Source organism: Lepisosteus oculatus, chromosome 3, assembly GCF_040954835.1.
Source record: "Lepisosteus oculatus isolate fLepOcu1 chromosome 3, fLepOcu1.hap2, whole genome shotgun sequence".
Classification (NCBI taxonomy): Eukaryota; Metazoa; Chordata; class Actinopteri; order Semionotiformes; family Lepisosteidae; genus Lepisosteus; species Lepisosteus oculatus.
In genome coordinates, this window is record NC_090698.1 from 23503046 (window position 1) to 23516086 (window position 13041).

The 13041-nt window shown below is 38.5% G+C and overlaps 1 protein-coding gene across 3 annotated transcripts; it reads left to right on the top strand.

Annotated features, from left to right (window-relative positions):
* Positions 1-834: 834 nt before the first annotated feature.
* lipg (lipase, endothelial) lies at positions 835-9982 on the top strand. Of its 3 annotated transcripts, none has more exons than XM_015340191.2 (10): positions 835-1266; positions 3450-3643; positions 5196-5375; positions 5877-5988; positions 6473-6697; positions 6893-7135; positions 7418-7538; positions 8143-8355; positions 8887-8991; positions 9349-9982. In XM_015340191.2, the coding sequence occupies exons 1-10, from the start codon at positions 1179-1181 to the stop codon at positions 9359-9361; spliced, it is 1494 nt and encodes a 497-aa protein (XP_015195677.1). In that variant the 5' UTR covers positions 835-1178; the 3' UTR covers positions 9362-9982. The 3 variants fall into 3 exon arrangements, with proteins under 3 accessions (XP_015195677.1, XP_015195679.1, XP_015195678.1); XM_015340193.2 differs by lacking the exon at positions 835-1266 and adding an exon at positions 1866-1933; XM_015340192.2 differs by lacking the exon at positions 835-1266 and adding an exon at positions 2495-2654.
* Positions 9983-13041: the final 3059 nt, after the last annotated feature.

The window sequence follows — 13041 nt, forward strand, 5'->3', positions numbered from 1 at the left end:
CATTTTTGTAGACAAAACAGTCGTCTATGAATAGGATGGGTTAGATTCCCGCTCCATATGTTAAACAGTGTATGCGAGTGAACTCTACAATGTGGCTGTAAGCCAGCTTCAGAAACCTAAGCTAAACTTCTGCAGTCAACGAGGTTGAAATGAGGTAACTGTCGGTCAACAGACTGGAATTCACACACAGTTTCACAGGGAATTCGTAGCAGTATAAGATTATGTTTCTTGATAAAACTAAATAAATGTGGAATACCATGAGTAATTTGTAGGTAATGAAATTTTGTAGGGCATGTAATCCTTTAAACGAAATCCAAACTTCACTCATACAGTGTATGAGATGAAGAAGTTCGAATCAAAGCGAAGCGAAATGTTGTGCCTCAAGTCTTCCTTCCAAAGTGTTTGAAACGTAAGTACTCCTTTTGTAGTTCAGCAACGAGTCCTTCAAACAAAAACGAGTTTTTCGTGTTTAGCAAGAACACGATAATCATCTTTCAAAGTCATTTAGCTAGCTTAGTCTCGCCGATTAAAAAAAAAAAAGTTAAGCAGTATACGTGTACACCTCAGTCAATGCTGTCATTTTGCAGGAAGAGGATGCTGTGTTGGGGGACTTATACTTTATTGCGCTCAGAATAGAAGAATACACACTGTTCAAATTGCATTTCCCATTTCAGCAAGACAAAAAAAATATTGGTCTTGGTTTTAAGAGCCGTCACCGCAAGATCATTCGATGTTTAATTAGCATATAGAGCGCTTTCCAACATGTCTTTAGTGCATAGTCATCTTCTGTTTTGCCTACTTTTTCTGATCGAAACCTAAATACAAAAGTGGTTTTTAAAACAATGTGCTTAAAATTCTATAGAAATGAACTGCAATTGCTTCTGAAAAGCTTGCTAGTACTACAACTTCATTCAAGGTTTTTGTCTCCCCGCCTCCAAATCGTAAATTTCGGGGGCTTGACCAATAGGATCGGATCGGCCGATGATCAGATGACTAAAAGAATCTCTATTTAAAAACTCCAATGAAAAACCCAATGCAAAGCTTTCAAAAGGACTGGTACCATTTCAAACTGAGAGGATCTCACACTGACAAAGGCATATTAATTGTTCCTGTGGAATTTTCTGGGACTTTTAAAATAGGAATTCCCCTGTTTTAGCATTTGTAAATCAGGTAGCGAAATGAAAAATACAGTTATACCTCTGTGGATTTTGGTATTGTCGTCTGTTGTTCTTGCGTCTGATCTTGAGAAAGAGGGACTTTTTAAAGGTAAGTCAGAGGGTTCGTGTGATAAGTCATCACGCTGACTGTCCTTGTCCAAAGTTTTGGAAATGATCTACTTTTTATAATATGTAGATCTGAGTTAAAAGTTGTTCTTCATAGTTTGAAATCGTTTATTCCTCAATTCTCAACGTAACAAATTGCATGCTTAATTATTCAACTTATAGGTGTAGCTTTGCCGATTTATAAACCTGATGTCGATGGATTGTAACGAGTCGTGTCGAATCCGTTGTAATGTTAGCTGTCGTGTCAACGAATACGTGTACATCCTTGACATTAACAATTTAATGATACGCTTTGCACCCTTAACGTTTTCTAAACTGTTTTAGACCAATTTATGTTAAATGGCTCATTGATTGCTCTCGGCTTTTTTTAAGCGCTAAATTGATGTTGTTTCAGCTTCCTTCTACTTAAGATGTAAATTTCTCTCCTAGTAAAATGTCACTATAAAAGCTTTCACATAGATAATAACTCATGGCTCTCTATAACCCTTTAAGTTGTACAAATTTATCATGAAGTCTCGTTTACAACACTCAACACTTATTCATATACTAACTATATATTGTAACGTTAAGTAGCTGCTTACGCACGTGTTCACATGCACAGTAATGAACCTCAACCCGAAACTCAAATACTCGGTGCCAGCAGAGGGATGGTAAGGGAGTTTGTAAAATAATTGATGCGCGCCAGAGGATTCCTTCAGTTTGTGTAGTTGCCTGGAGACTGAACTTGTAGAAGCGCTGAGTTTTGACGCATGTGGCAAACTTCACCACAGGCTCCTTCAAGATGTTCCGTGGTTACATTCCTAAGGCGCCACGCCACTGTCGATTTGTTCTTGCTTGTCCGGAAGGCGACGGGGCATACTTTCAGCAGCGAAGAGAACTAAATCCGACATCTAAAGTGCAGGTGTCCATGAGTATCACTTTACCTAACGCTGGTTTGCTATGGAACAATAAACCAATCAATTAATATGGAATACTGTGTCAGGGTTTTGCCAAAAGACTGTGGCAGCAGCAAATCAATGTAACCCTCCTGTCTTTTGAATCGGTTATCTGTTTTTTCTAGAACGCTCCGTTTCTTCGCACTTGGAGTGCTTTTGTTCTGTGGGTATTTTCCCACACTGTATACAAGTGACCTTAGGCGGCGCTATAAGCGCTTGGGACTACAGCTGTATGTGCAGTACATTGTTACATTGTGCACACTTCTAGCGATATCTGTATACATATGTTCACTCGTCTAAATCGGGGAACTTTTTACATATTCCAAGAACGCACCAATGGAACACATTTCATTGTATTCTAATTTCTGTCAATAGAGAATCTTCTAACCATCTGAAAGCCGCATGCCATGGACTTAAGTGGATGTGACTTGCTTTAGTAAGTTTAAAATAAATTATATGCAGTTCACGTAACTCCTCGCACAAGACAACTAGAAGACTTTGTGCTGCATGCCGTCCTTGCAATTATTTGGTATCATAGAAACTTTTCCATTAACACGGACTTGTCACCTTCTGTAAAGATTGTTCTTGTAGAAATATTGGTGAACAGGTTTGAATGATGGGGGAAAATAGCTTTTTTTTTGTCGCTCAAACAGGGGGAAGTTGACGTCAAAATGATCCAGAATACAGTTTCACACGAGTTTTAACATTTTTTAATGTGATACTGCATGTGTCCTGCAGCTGTAGAAAAGTAGCCTGTGTGGTCGGCTCCAAGCCAACGACCTGACGTCCATTCTCTGTATGAAACGGTTGTAGTCTGAGAAGTCTTGTGTACAGCGTTTCCTCTTGTTTGACCTACACACCTAACCTGTGTGTGACCTCTATGATACGGCTTTATCAAGCATTTGGGAGGACCTTTTATGTGTTTTTTTTTTTTTTTTTTTTGCCATAACTTGCTGCTTATTGTAATAGCAGAAGCTGGTATTTTGTTAACATTGTAATGCAAGGATAAGATAACTCTTTAAGAATTGATTTTATATTGAGTCCAATCACAGGTAATCATTTTGGTTATTGTTAAGGTCAGTTTGGCTTTATACCATGTTTTTCTGTTGTTCACCAAAGTTATAACTTTTAATGAAGGCTTTGCAGATTTTAAAATCAGCATTTGTCAGGTACACCTCTGCTTTAAATTTGGAAGTTTCACCGAGTGAAATTAACTGTTTTTAACTTGCAGATGGTGCAATCGCTGACCTGCTGAAAGATGAAAATGGCAGTCATGATACTGGCAACCCCCAAGTGAAGTTTAATATGCGAACGTCCCTGGGACTTGACGACGAAGGTTGCTTTATCCACCTGGGAAAAGCCAGTCTACAGGAGTGTGGCTTCAATGCTACAGCCAAGACATTCTTTGTCATCCATGGGTGGACTGTGAGTATTGTCAATCGTGCTATAGACCTGAGACCCAGGGAGGCACATTGCCTTTCCCCTTTCCTGTTTAATCAGCTGTTGAACTGGCAAATCCTGCACTGCTCTTGAGTTCTGGGTTTGATTGTAGGGTGGAGCATCTCTTGTGTAGATGGTATGTTCTCATTTTATCCATGTGGGTCTCTCTGGGTCTTCCTGTTAACTCCCACAGTCCAGAAATGTGCTCTCCAGGTAATTTGCACCTCTAAACTTCCTGCTCAAATGTCTGTGCCTTGATCAGGATTGAAGACCCATTCAGGTCCTTGTGTCCTTTACCTGTTGGGTTAGGCTCCAAGGATGTAGTAACATTATAATGATACAGTGCATTCTGAAACTGTTTCATATAGGCCCATGAACCCCACCTTAAAGTATAATGGGGGAAAAAAAAAACTGATGAATGAAAAGACAAAAGCCGAGAATATCCATTAAATTGTACAATGTGGCAATCATTATAACGAAAAGCTGTTGTATCAACAGCTTTGAAATGCTTTTGCAATCCAGAAATGCAGCTTGTATCCCTTTTTTGAATGTTTTACAAGATTGTTGTGAAGGAAACTGCAAAGCCGTCCTTTTTGACCACAAAGAAAAAACTGCTGCTCGGCCGCAATTCCAAAACTTTTAGCTGGAACTACATGGGAAATCTTGCCTTTTGTGTGCTTGATGGAATGGACTTGTGGTTCAGAATGATCCAGTTTGGTCCTTATGTAGAACTTCCCATTCATCTTAGAACAGTTTGACAACTTTGAATTAAGCTCTATACACTGTACAGGGAGCTCTCCCACCTCCAGCTTCTCGTATAGGTAAATAAAAACCTTATCTTTGTTAATGTTTTCTTTTAATTAATCAATTTAAGAATTAAAGTGGATAGTGGGGAAATCCCTACAATACCTGGATAAGAGACGGTACATTGAGAATTACTTGCAAAAGAGCGTAAAGCTTTCTTTGAGTAAAAAGGAAATTATTCTGTACCTTGGATAAAGACATTTCACTTCTGGCGTGAATTACATCCCAAGCTGATGGTCTTCATCCATACTGGCTTTCAAAATGTTCAGAAACTTTCTTACTTCAGGAACTGAGTTGTCCTGAGCTGTATACAGAGCTTCACGTAAAGATGATTAAATGGAGCTTTTTGCTTTGAATGTTTAGTTACATGAGGCTCCCTTCTTGTAGGGGGGGTTTTGTGTATCCACTATTGTCTGGAAAAAAACGCTAACCCTTGATTTATTGATTTATATTCAGGTGGATATCAGGGCTTTAAGTTACTTTAATGGCCTGTTTGGATAGAGGAGCATTGGCTTTTCGTAGCCAAACAAGTGCAATTTTCAGAAAACATGGGGTATTTATGAAATTATCCAGGTGTTGAATCATTGCCTCTCGTATTAGTCTGTGAGATCTTTTTAAGATCTGAATGGCTTGTTGCAGTTGAAGGCTAACTAAAACATTACTCATGTTTGGGGAAATCTAAGGCAAAAAATGCCTCTGTGAATAATTGCTGTTCCTTATGCTTCTCTTGCAGATGAGTGGTATGTTTGAAAGCTGGCTCTATGACCTAGTATTCGCCCTGCAGAAACGAGAACAAGATGCCAATGTTATTGTGGTAGACTGGCTCACTCTTGCCCACCGGCTATACCCAGATGCTGTAAATAATACCAGAATAGTTGGACACGACATTGCAAAGTTACTGGAGTGGCTGAAGGTACTTTGGTTTTGTATTTGGATTTTTCTCTGCTGATTCATTACAAGACTCTTCTGTAGCCTTTAGCATCTTTTTCTGATGCTCAGGTATTCTAGACTATAGACACAACATGTAAAATGTTGAAGTAATAATCTGTAGCTAGTATTTATCCCAAGACTGACAAAGTCCTCGATAAAGAGACAGCAAGTTTAGAACTGTTCATTGCAGTAGGTTCTAAAGGTAGTGATTTTATATTGTGCAGGGCATGGGAGTTCACAGCAGTGTTGCTTTAAATGGTGGCTGCAATCCCAAGCATTCCACCCGATTTCTGTTGCATGAGTTTAAGTTTAAGGTTCAATTTAAATGTAAATTATAATTAACAAAACTGTTTATTAAACTGGTTATCTGACCTTGATTTTTTTTTTTTCCCCCCAAAATGTATTACTTGGTTCCAGTTTTGAATAGTCATCGGTCACCACTATCTGCATCTTTAACACATTTCTTTAACACATGTTTTTGCAGAAGGAGCTGACGCTTCCTCTTGAAAACGTGCACATGATTGGCTACAGCCTGGGTGCCCATGTTGCTGGGTTCGCTGGGACCTTTGTACAAGGAACAGTTGGCAGGATAACAGGTAGTGTGATGTTGTTTTCGATTAAAAAAGGGAGAATGTCTGCTGGACTTTCTTGCCTCAAGTATTGTTTTACCACTCATAAGGTTTTCTTTTTCTTTGCTAGAATGGATTTGTTGATTGACAGACAAGTTCGAAAGCTGTAATTCAGCTGAATAGCAGATCTTCAGCCTATCTTTAAGATTTTGGAGTGTAGCCTTGGTATGTTATTCCGAAAGGTCATCTGAGGTACACTCATGTTATAAAAAGAATGTCTGTATTCTTGGTTATGTGACATTTTTAAAAGCCTTAATATTGCTTGAAATCCTGTCACAAATGACCTTTTTGGGGGATATTCTGTACAAGGAAAGATAAGAATAAGCACAAAGGTCAGTTTAAAGTTTCACAAATCTCCCTTTATTGGAGGGGGAACAGCTCAGCTTTCTGAAAACCTAGAATGACAAGAGTGCCTTTCCCAGATGGATAACTGGATTCTACTTGCCCGCAGGTCTGGACCCAGCCGGCCCCATGTTTGAAGGTGTGGAGTCCGATCATCGCTTGTCTCCAGATGATGCTGACTTTGTAGATGTCCTTCATACCTACACCAGGGAGGCCCTGGGAGTTAGCATTGGCATCCAGCAGCCGGTTGGGCACATAGACATCTATCCCAATGGAGGAGACTTCCAGCCAGGCTGTGGATTAAGTGAAATGCTGAGCACCATGGCCTATGGTGGTGAGTGCTTCTTAAATCTTAGTGCGATCAAGGTCTAAATCCATTTTTTGGGGGGGTGGGGGGGATGGGTCAGGTGAGAATTAACATTCATGTTCCTAGTTGTAGCTGTGGCCCTATGGCAAAACAAATTTGGCACTTGAACCAATGTAGGTTTGCTTGTCTGCAGTAGCACTGATGGATGCTGTGGTCTTTCAGGTATTGGGGATGTGGTGAAGTGCGAGCATGAGCGTTCAGTGCATCTGTTTGTCGACTCCCTGTTGAACAAAGATCACAAGAGCTTTGCCTATCAGTGCACTGACCCAGGCCGCTTTAAGAAGGGGATCTGTCTGAGCTGCAGGAAGAACCGCTGTAACAACCTGGGTTACAATGCCAAGAAGATGCGTAAAAGGAGGAGCTGCAAGATGTACCTTAAAACCCGAGCTGACACTCCTTTTGGAGGTAACTATTTTTTTTTAATGGAACGGTAAGGACGTAGGACAGCATGACTTCTAGATGTCCCCCACAGCTCAAGTAGCAGTCTTAAAACTTCAAAGAGAATCTGTGACTTGAATTTCCACAGCTGAGTGACTTTAAAACCTGTATGATCTTCATGTATAATTAAAATGTCAAGAAAGACCAGCTGTATTTGTTTTCCTTTTTGGAGCAACTTGTAGTAACTAGTTTCTTGTTCAGAAAATATTGGTAGCTAGCTTGGAAGATTAATTTAAATTCTCTTACAAGGGTACCATTACCAGATGAAGATGCATGTGTTCAGCAAAACAGATGCCGAGGATATAGACCCTACACTTCATGTTAAGCTGTATGGTGCCAGTAACGACTCTGAGGACATACTTGTTGAACTGTAAGTGGTCAGGAAATAACTTTGTTCTTGAAATGGTGAATCCAATTTTGGAAAATGACATTCTTCTGTGCTCATTAAGGCCTAATAGAACCATTAGCATCTCCATAAAGTAATGTTAACTGTGCTTTGTGTGACTAAAGCTTCTTTTTACTGTTCCAATATATGGATTCCCTTTAATGTTCAACATTAAAGACTAGACTGCAGGATTCTATTAGTAGAGAAGGATGGTGCATGGAGTAAATTTACTTCCTATTTATTGTTTCTTTTACACACCTGCTAGAAAGTACAGAGTGTCTGTACTAGAGTGTATTTTAACCAAGGTGTGGCACCATTCCAGACAATATAGGCATGTTGTAATAGGTTTTACTACAAACAAAGCATCTGGGATGGGCATATTGCACCACATCCCATTCTCCAGCAACTTCCTTTGCTTTCCATCATTTCAGAATTTCCCTCACCATAGAGACTTATTGACATTTCCTAATGTAATTCAATTTCAACGTAACTGCCTTTTGATCCTTTTTGGAAAACCAGATCACACTTACCGCTCATGACTCTTTCTTCATATTGTGTAACATTGTTACTTTTATTTCTGTTATCATAGACCTGGAAAGCTTGGCCTGAATTTCACCAACACTTTCCTGGCATTTACTGAAGAGGACATTGGGGACCTTTTGAAAATTAAGCTCACTTGGGAGGATACATCCAAGTCCTGGTCAACGTTCTTTAAAAGCTGGTTGACCTGGAGAAATCCTGCCCAAGACCAAGTGTTGATGGTTCGGCGAATCCGTGTGAAATGTGGAGAAACGCAAAAGAAGTGAGTGAGACTTGGTGTCTTTTTTCTTTTTTTTTTACTCTCAAATATTTGGAAGGGAGTTCCAGGCCTAGAGGGAAGGCAGTTTTATCTTATCACTAGTACTTTGACAGTTTTACCCACCCTCATTATAATGAAGAAAGATTTAGTCTTACTTCAAACTTTAGATTCCAGCTGGTGTATATGGTGACACTTGGATCCTGCTGGTATTTTAACGCCATCTGTGAAAAATTCCTTTATATATTGACTCCAAACACGTTGCATCTTGTAGCTAAATGGTTTGAAAGTGCTTGTTGCCCACCCCCCACCTTGAATAAATTTAATCTAGAAATGCACACGTACATGGGTTAAAAGTCGACTGGGCTTTTTTACACCAAAAGCTTGGCCTTATGGCCTTTTCTCTTTCTGTTTTGTAATGTCATTTACTGCCACACAGCTTTAAGTGCCTTGGGGCAACCTTGTTGTGAAAGGCGCTATGTAAAAATGAATTGAATTGTGACTAGCTATGCCTAAAAATAAAATGCCCCCATGCAGGTTCACATTCTGTGCTCAAGATCCTGATCTTACCAAGATCTCCCCGGGGAACGAGATTAATTTTTTGAAGTGTCGAGATGGGTGGGAAGTCAAACCACGAAAAAGGTAAATTTGAAGATCCCTCCAGGAAGGAGGCACCTTCTAGATCATTGCTGACTTTCATCTATGAAATATGACTGAAAGTTACGTTCAAGGGTTATTCAGATACTTGTAACAAACTGTTTCATCTCTAAATGGAGATGTGTACTACATAATGTAAGTATGGCACTTTACTGATAAAATTGCTGTATAGCACTTGGATTTCTAGAAATCCAATGACTTTTAAATAGTCATCTGAACTCTTAGGACAACTAATAACACTTGAGTCATGCTGGACTTAACTCTTAAGAGTACAGCATAACCGATTCATGAAGGATTCTTCGATAAGATTTCTGATGCATCTATATTTTTTATTTATTGCAGATTGCATATGTAAATGCACTTTGGGGGGGGGGACCTGGAGCTACAAGACTGAGGAGACCCAAGATCAAAAGCCAGAAAGAGCTCATTCCACAAGAGCACTTATGAAGGGAATTTTAATAGCACACATGAAAGTGAAGGAAAGTCACCTTGAGACCATGGCAAGGGATGGACGGGATGGAAATGATGGCTGGTGTCAAATGTTTACAGAACTGATTGAACTACCATTTTGCCAAACCATCCCCACATAATCTGCATAAGCACGGGCACTAATTGATTTGTACTGATCAGTGGGTAGTAACTTGTACCTGGTAAATTATAAAAAGCAAAAGCACTGTGAAATGAAGGACCCCAGTATATGGAGATGTACATCTGAACAAGGTGCAAGAGGTATAAGCAAAATTGTTCTTGTTTCTTTTTTTTTAAAAAAAAGAATGAAAGCACAAATGGTATAATATGTGAATACAATGTATTTGCAAGATGCCACAATTTGACTGGGTTAGTATTGTGACATCACGACAGTTTAATTTTCACTTACCATAAGTGGAGTATAGGTCATGTACTGTAACTTATTTGCGAGATGAACGTTGTACATATCTTTTGTGGAAATAATAAATTTGTCACTTGTTTATAATCAGTTATTTTAATTCCTTTTTTTATTTGGGAACTATGGTGACTATACCCAATACTGAACACTGGAAAACTAACCTTGTATAGGTTGTATAAAAACCCATTTTGGAATTTCCTGTTTAAGATCACTTTCTGGCAGCAATTCCTGTGCTGCAGAGGAAGGTAAGGACTGGCAGACCTGCTCGTCATATACACCCACCTGCTACTGAGGCATTGCATGCTTCTCATTGCCTGACGGGAGAGATTCAATGTATTGGAGGAGCAGCAGATTTCTCTGTGACTTCACTGCAGGTGCACCACATGTATTGTTGTGGGTGCTTGGTGGAATTTATGTGCGTTAAGGGATTTTCTCTTGAGGTTGGCTGCTTCCATGATTCCAGCCTGGATCCACCTGCTTTCTGATCTCTGCATTTACTGGTCAAGCTCACCTAGGTCCCTTAGTCTGCTCTTTATAGATCAAAGTGCATTTTTAATGCCTAAATTATTGCTACAATTGCAATATTGCAGAATTAAGTTATATTTAGTTTCTATTGTGTTCCTTTTTGCACTTCTAATTTCTAATTTGAAAGGCTCTGTTCATATGGAAATCCCCTTTTGCAATAGGAAACCTATCATCATGTCCAGATGTTAGTAGAAGGCATGAATCACTTCATCTTGGTTGCAATGCTTATGCGAAAGTTATTCTGTAACTGGCACTAAGCCAGTGATGCAGCTGCAAGTGCTCGACAAGATGTGGGTGTTGATAATGGTAGATAAATTAGTCTTGCATCACGCACCTGGGTTGAGAATCTGAATCCACCAGGCAGGACCTCACCCTACCCTGCAGCGCACCATTGTGCTGGTTTCCATCAAGACGCAAGTGTTGTACAAGGACATAACGCTTCTACTGGAGAGATTTCCTCAAAACTATGATGACAGTATCTTTGAAGTGTCTTTTTTTTTGTATTCTCATCTATGCGCGAGACTTTGAATGTTCACTGAGGATTTAGGTCATCTGTTCACAAAAGGCAGAGTTATCAAGCTGACAGTCACCACGGTTTACAGTCATTCGTGACAATCCTTCTAAAAATTTGGAACATACAAAAACCACTAGCGTACAGTGCAATAAACATCAAGGAATAGTCGTTTAAAAAGCACATCCAATTACTAAAAAAATCAAAAGTAGATAAGGCTCTTGCAATGTAAGACCTCTTTTGCAAACTCTTGTTGTGACAGCAGAACATTTCATGGATATTCCTTGTTTTCTTCAGATTCATGAGATGCAACAGTAGAAAGTGTCTAATGTTCTAATGTGGCTATAGAGATGAGCAATCCTGACATTTTCAGCAGATTTCAAATGGATTTGTTGGGGAATTTTATATAGACTCACAATGAATTCTAAACTACCTTTTCCAGTGTTTTGATTTGCTATTTAGAAAATGAAACTAAAAGGCCTAAAACAGTTGCTATTAAGCATTTTCATACCCGCCCCAAATGCTAATAATATTTATTAAGTATGCAAATAAGATCAGCAACAACATTGGAAAAGTAACTTTATAGCTACTTTAAAAATAATTGCTCTGTAATGCACCTACATCACCCTTAAATTAATTTAGAAATCAAACTTCCATTAAGCTCTTTTGTACCCTAAACTCTCACATTTTTTAAAATGCTACCTTACTATTCTATAGTATAATCTGAAATAGTCAATGTCTGTTGAATTGTCACATTGTCCTTGGAAGTATCATTATCTGAAAAGTTTGCTCATTGAAAATTACTCAACCCTTGATCATCACTTCATGATGTGTCATGGAAGGTTTTCAGAGGTGGCAACCAAGACAAATTTCCCCTGTGGTATTAGTTTACCATGAAAGTTCTAGAAAGCGTAAGAGCTGTTATCAAAATGTTAACAGCCCATGAAAACTGTGAAGGGCCTGGGTGGGTGAGATTGACTGGCTGCTATGCCTGCTTTTTAAAAGACCGCTTTTGTTATTGAGGCTCACATTATTTATAGCAATGAACTGAGCAAAACAAATACCCCATTGCTAACCAGTCATTCAGTTCATTTTTTAGCTGAAGAATTAGGTCAAAAAGACTGTTAAACACACTGTCAAGGCACCAGAGTGTATGTCTGAAACACTTTTTTTGCCATTAATTAATGCTGTTGAATTAGCTCACAATGATTTTTAAGCTTTAGTTGAAAGGGGAGAGATGGGGAAGAAGCTCTATTTCTACAGTTTTTCCTTCCTTTCTCAGTCCTTTATGTATCGCAAGTTTACATTTAATTTCTGTTTGCCATGTTGAGTTCTGTATTAGAAGAATGTTTGATTTTGTCTGTCACTTTCAGGGTTTAATTGCCACAGATACATTTAATCAAAGTCTTTGTTATCAAAACTAATAATCCCTTTCTTTAACCTGTCCACATATATACAGTATGTTCTGGTCTCATTGTCTTTTTACTGCATGTTGAAAGTAAGGTAATGATGATTAGTGTCAACCTATGGCCATGATAAAAAGAAGTAGATATTAAATTTAAAATTTTGGAGAAGTTACTTACTGCTACAGCAAAAGGTGATGTTTATAGTTCAAAAACAGCCATAGGTTTTGCTGTGAATTATATGCATATTATATAATTAAAAATATGAAGATATAAATATTTTTTCTCTTACTTATTGTAAGTTGCTTTCCAATACAAAATTGAAGATCGGGGTATACAGAAAACAAAGATTGAAATTTACACAATTTGAAAACTTCTGGAAGATAAATGCTTAATCCAGATCACCCTCATTATCAACCAAAATGATGGAATCAGAATCAATGCGAAACCTGCTTCATCTGGGGTTAATGATAAACTTTTTTTTATTGGCCCTTTGACAACAGAACAGAGAAACTGGCAAACTGGCCTGTCACATTTGAACTTTAGAGTTTTATTTTTTACAACTGTTATATCTGCTAATTCAACTTCAGTGGAATTTAATTCATCACCACAATGCAAAACTACTTTATGGAAACTTTTATAAAGGTTAAAATAAAAACATAATGCGTTAAAAATCTCTAGGTTGCTAATACCCTGCTGCTTTACAAGAT

Bases quoted from the DNA above. Each gene is read 5' to 3' on its own strand.
- lipg (XM_015340191.2), top strand. From the start codon at position 1,179: ATGAAAAATACAGTTATACCTCTGTGGATTTTGGTATTGTCGTCTGTT. The intron at 6,698-6,892 runs GTGAGTGCTTCT...GTGGTCTTTCAG, and splicing joins GAGCACCATGGCCTATGGTG to GTATTGGGGATGTGGTGAAG. The intron at 7,136-7,417 runs GTAACTATTTTT...TTCTCTTACAAG, and splicing joins AGCTGACACTCCTTTTGGAG to GGTACCATTACCAGATGAAG.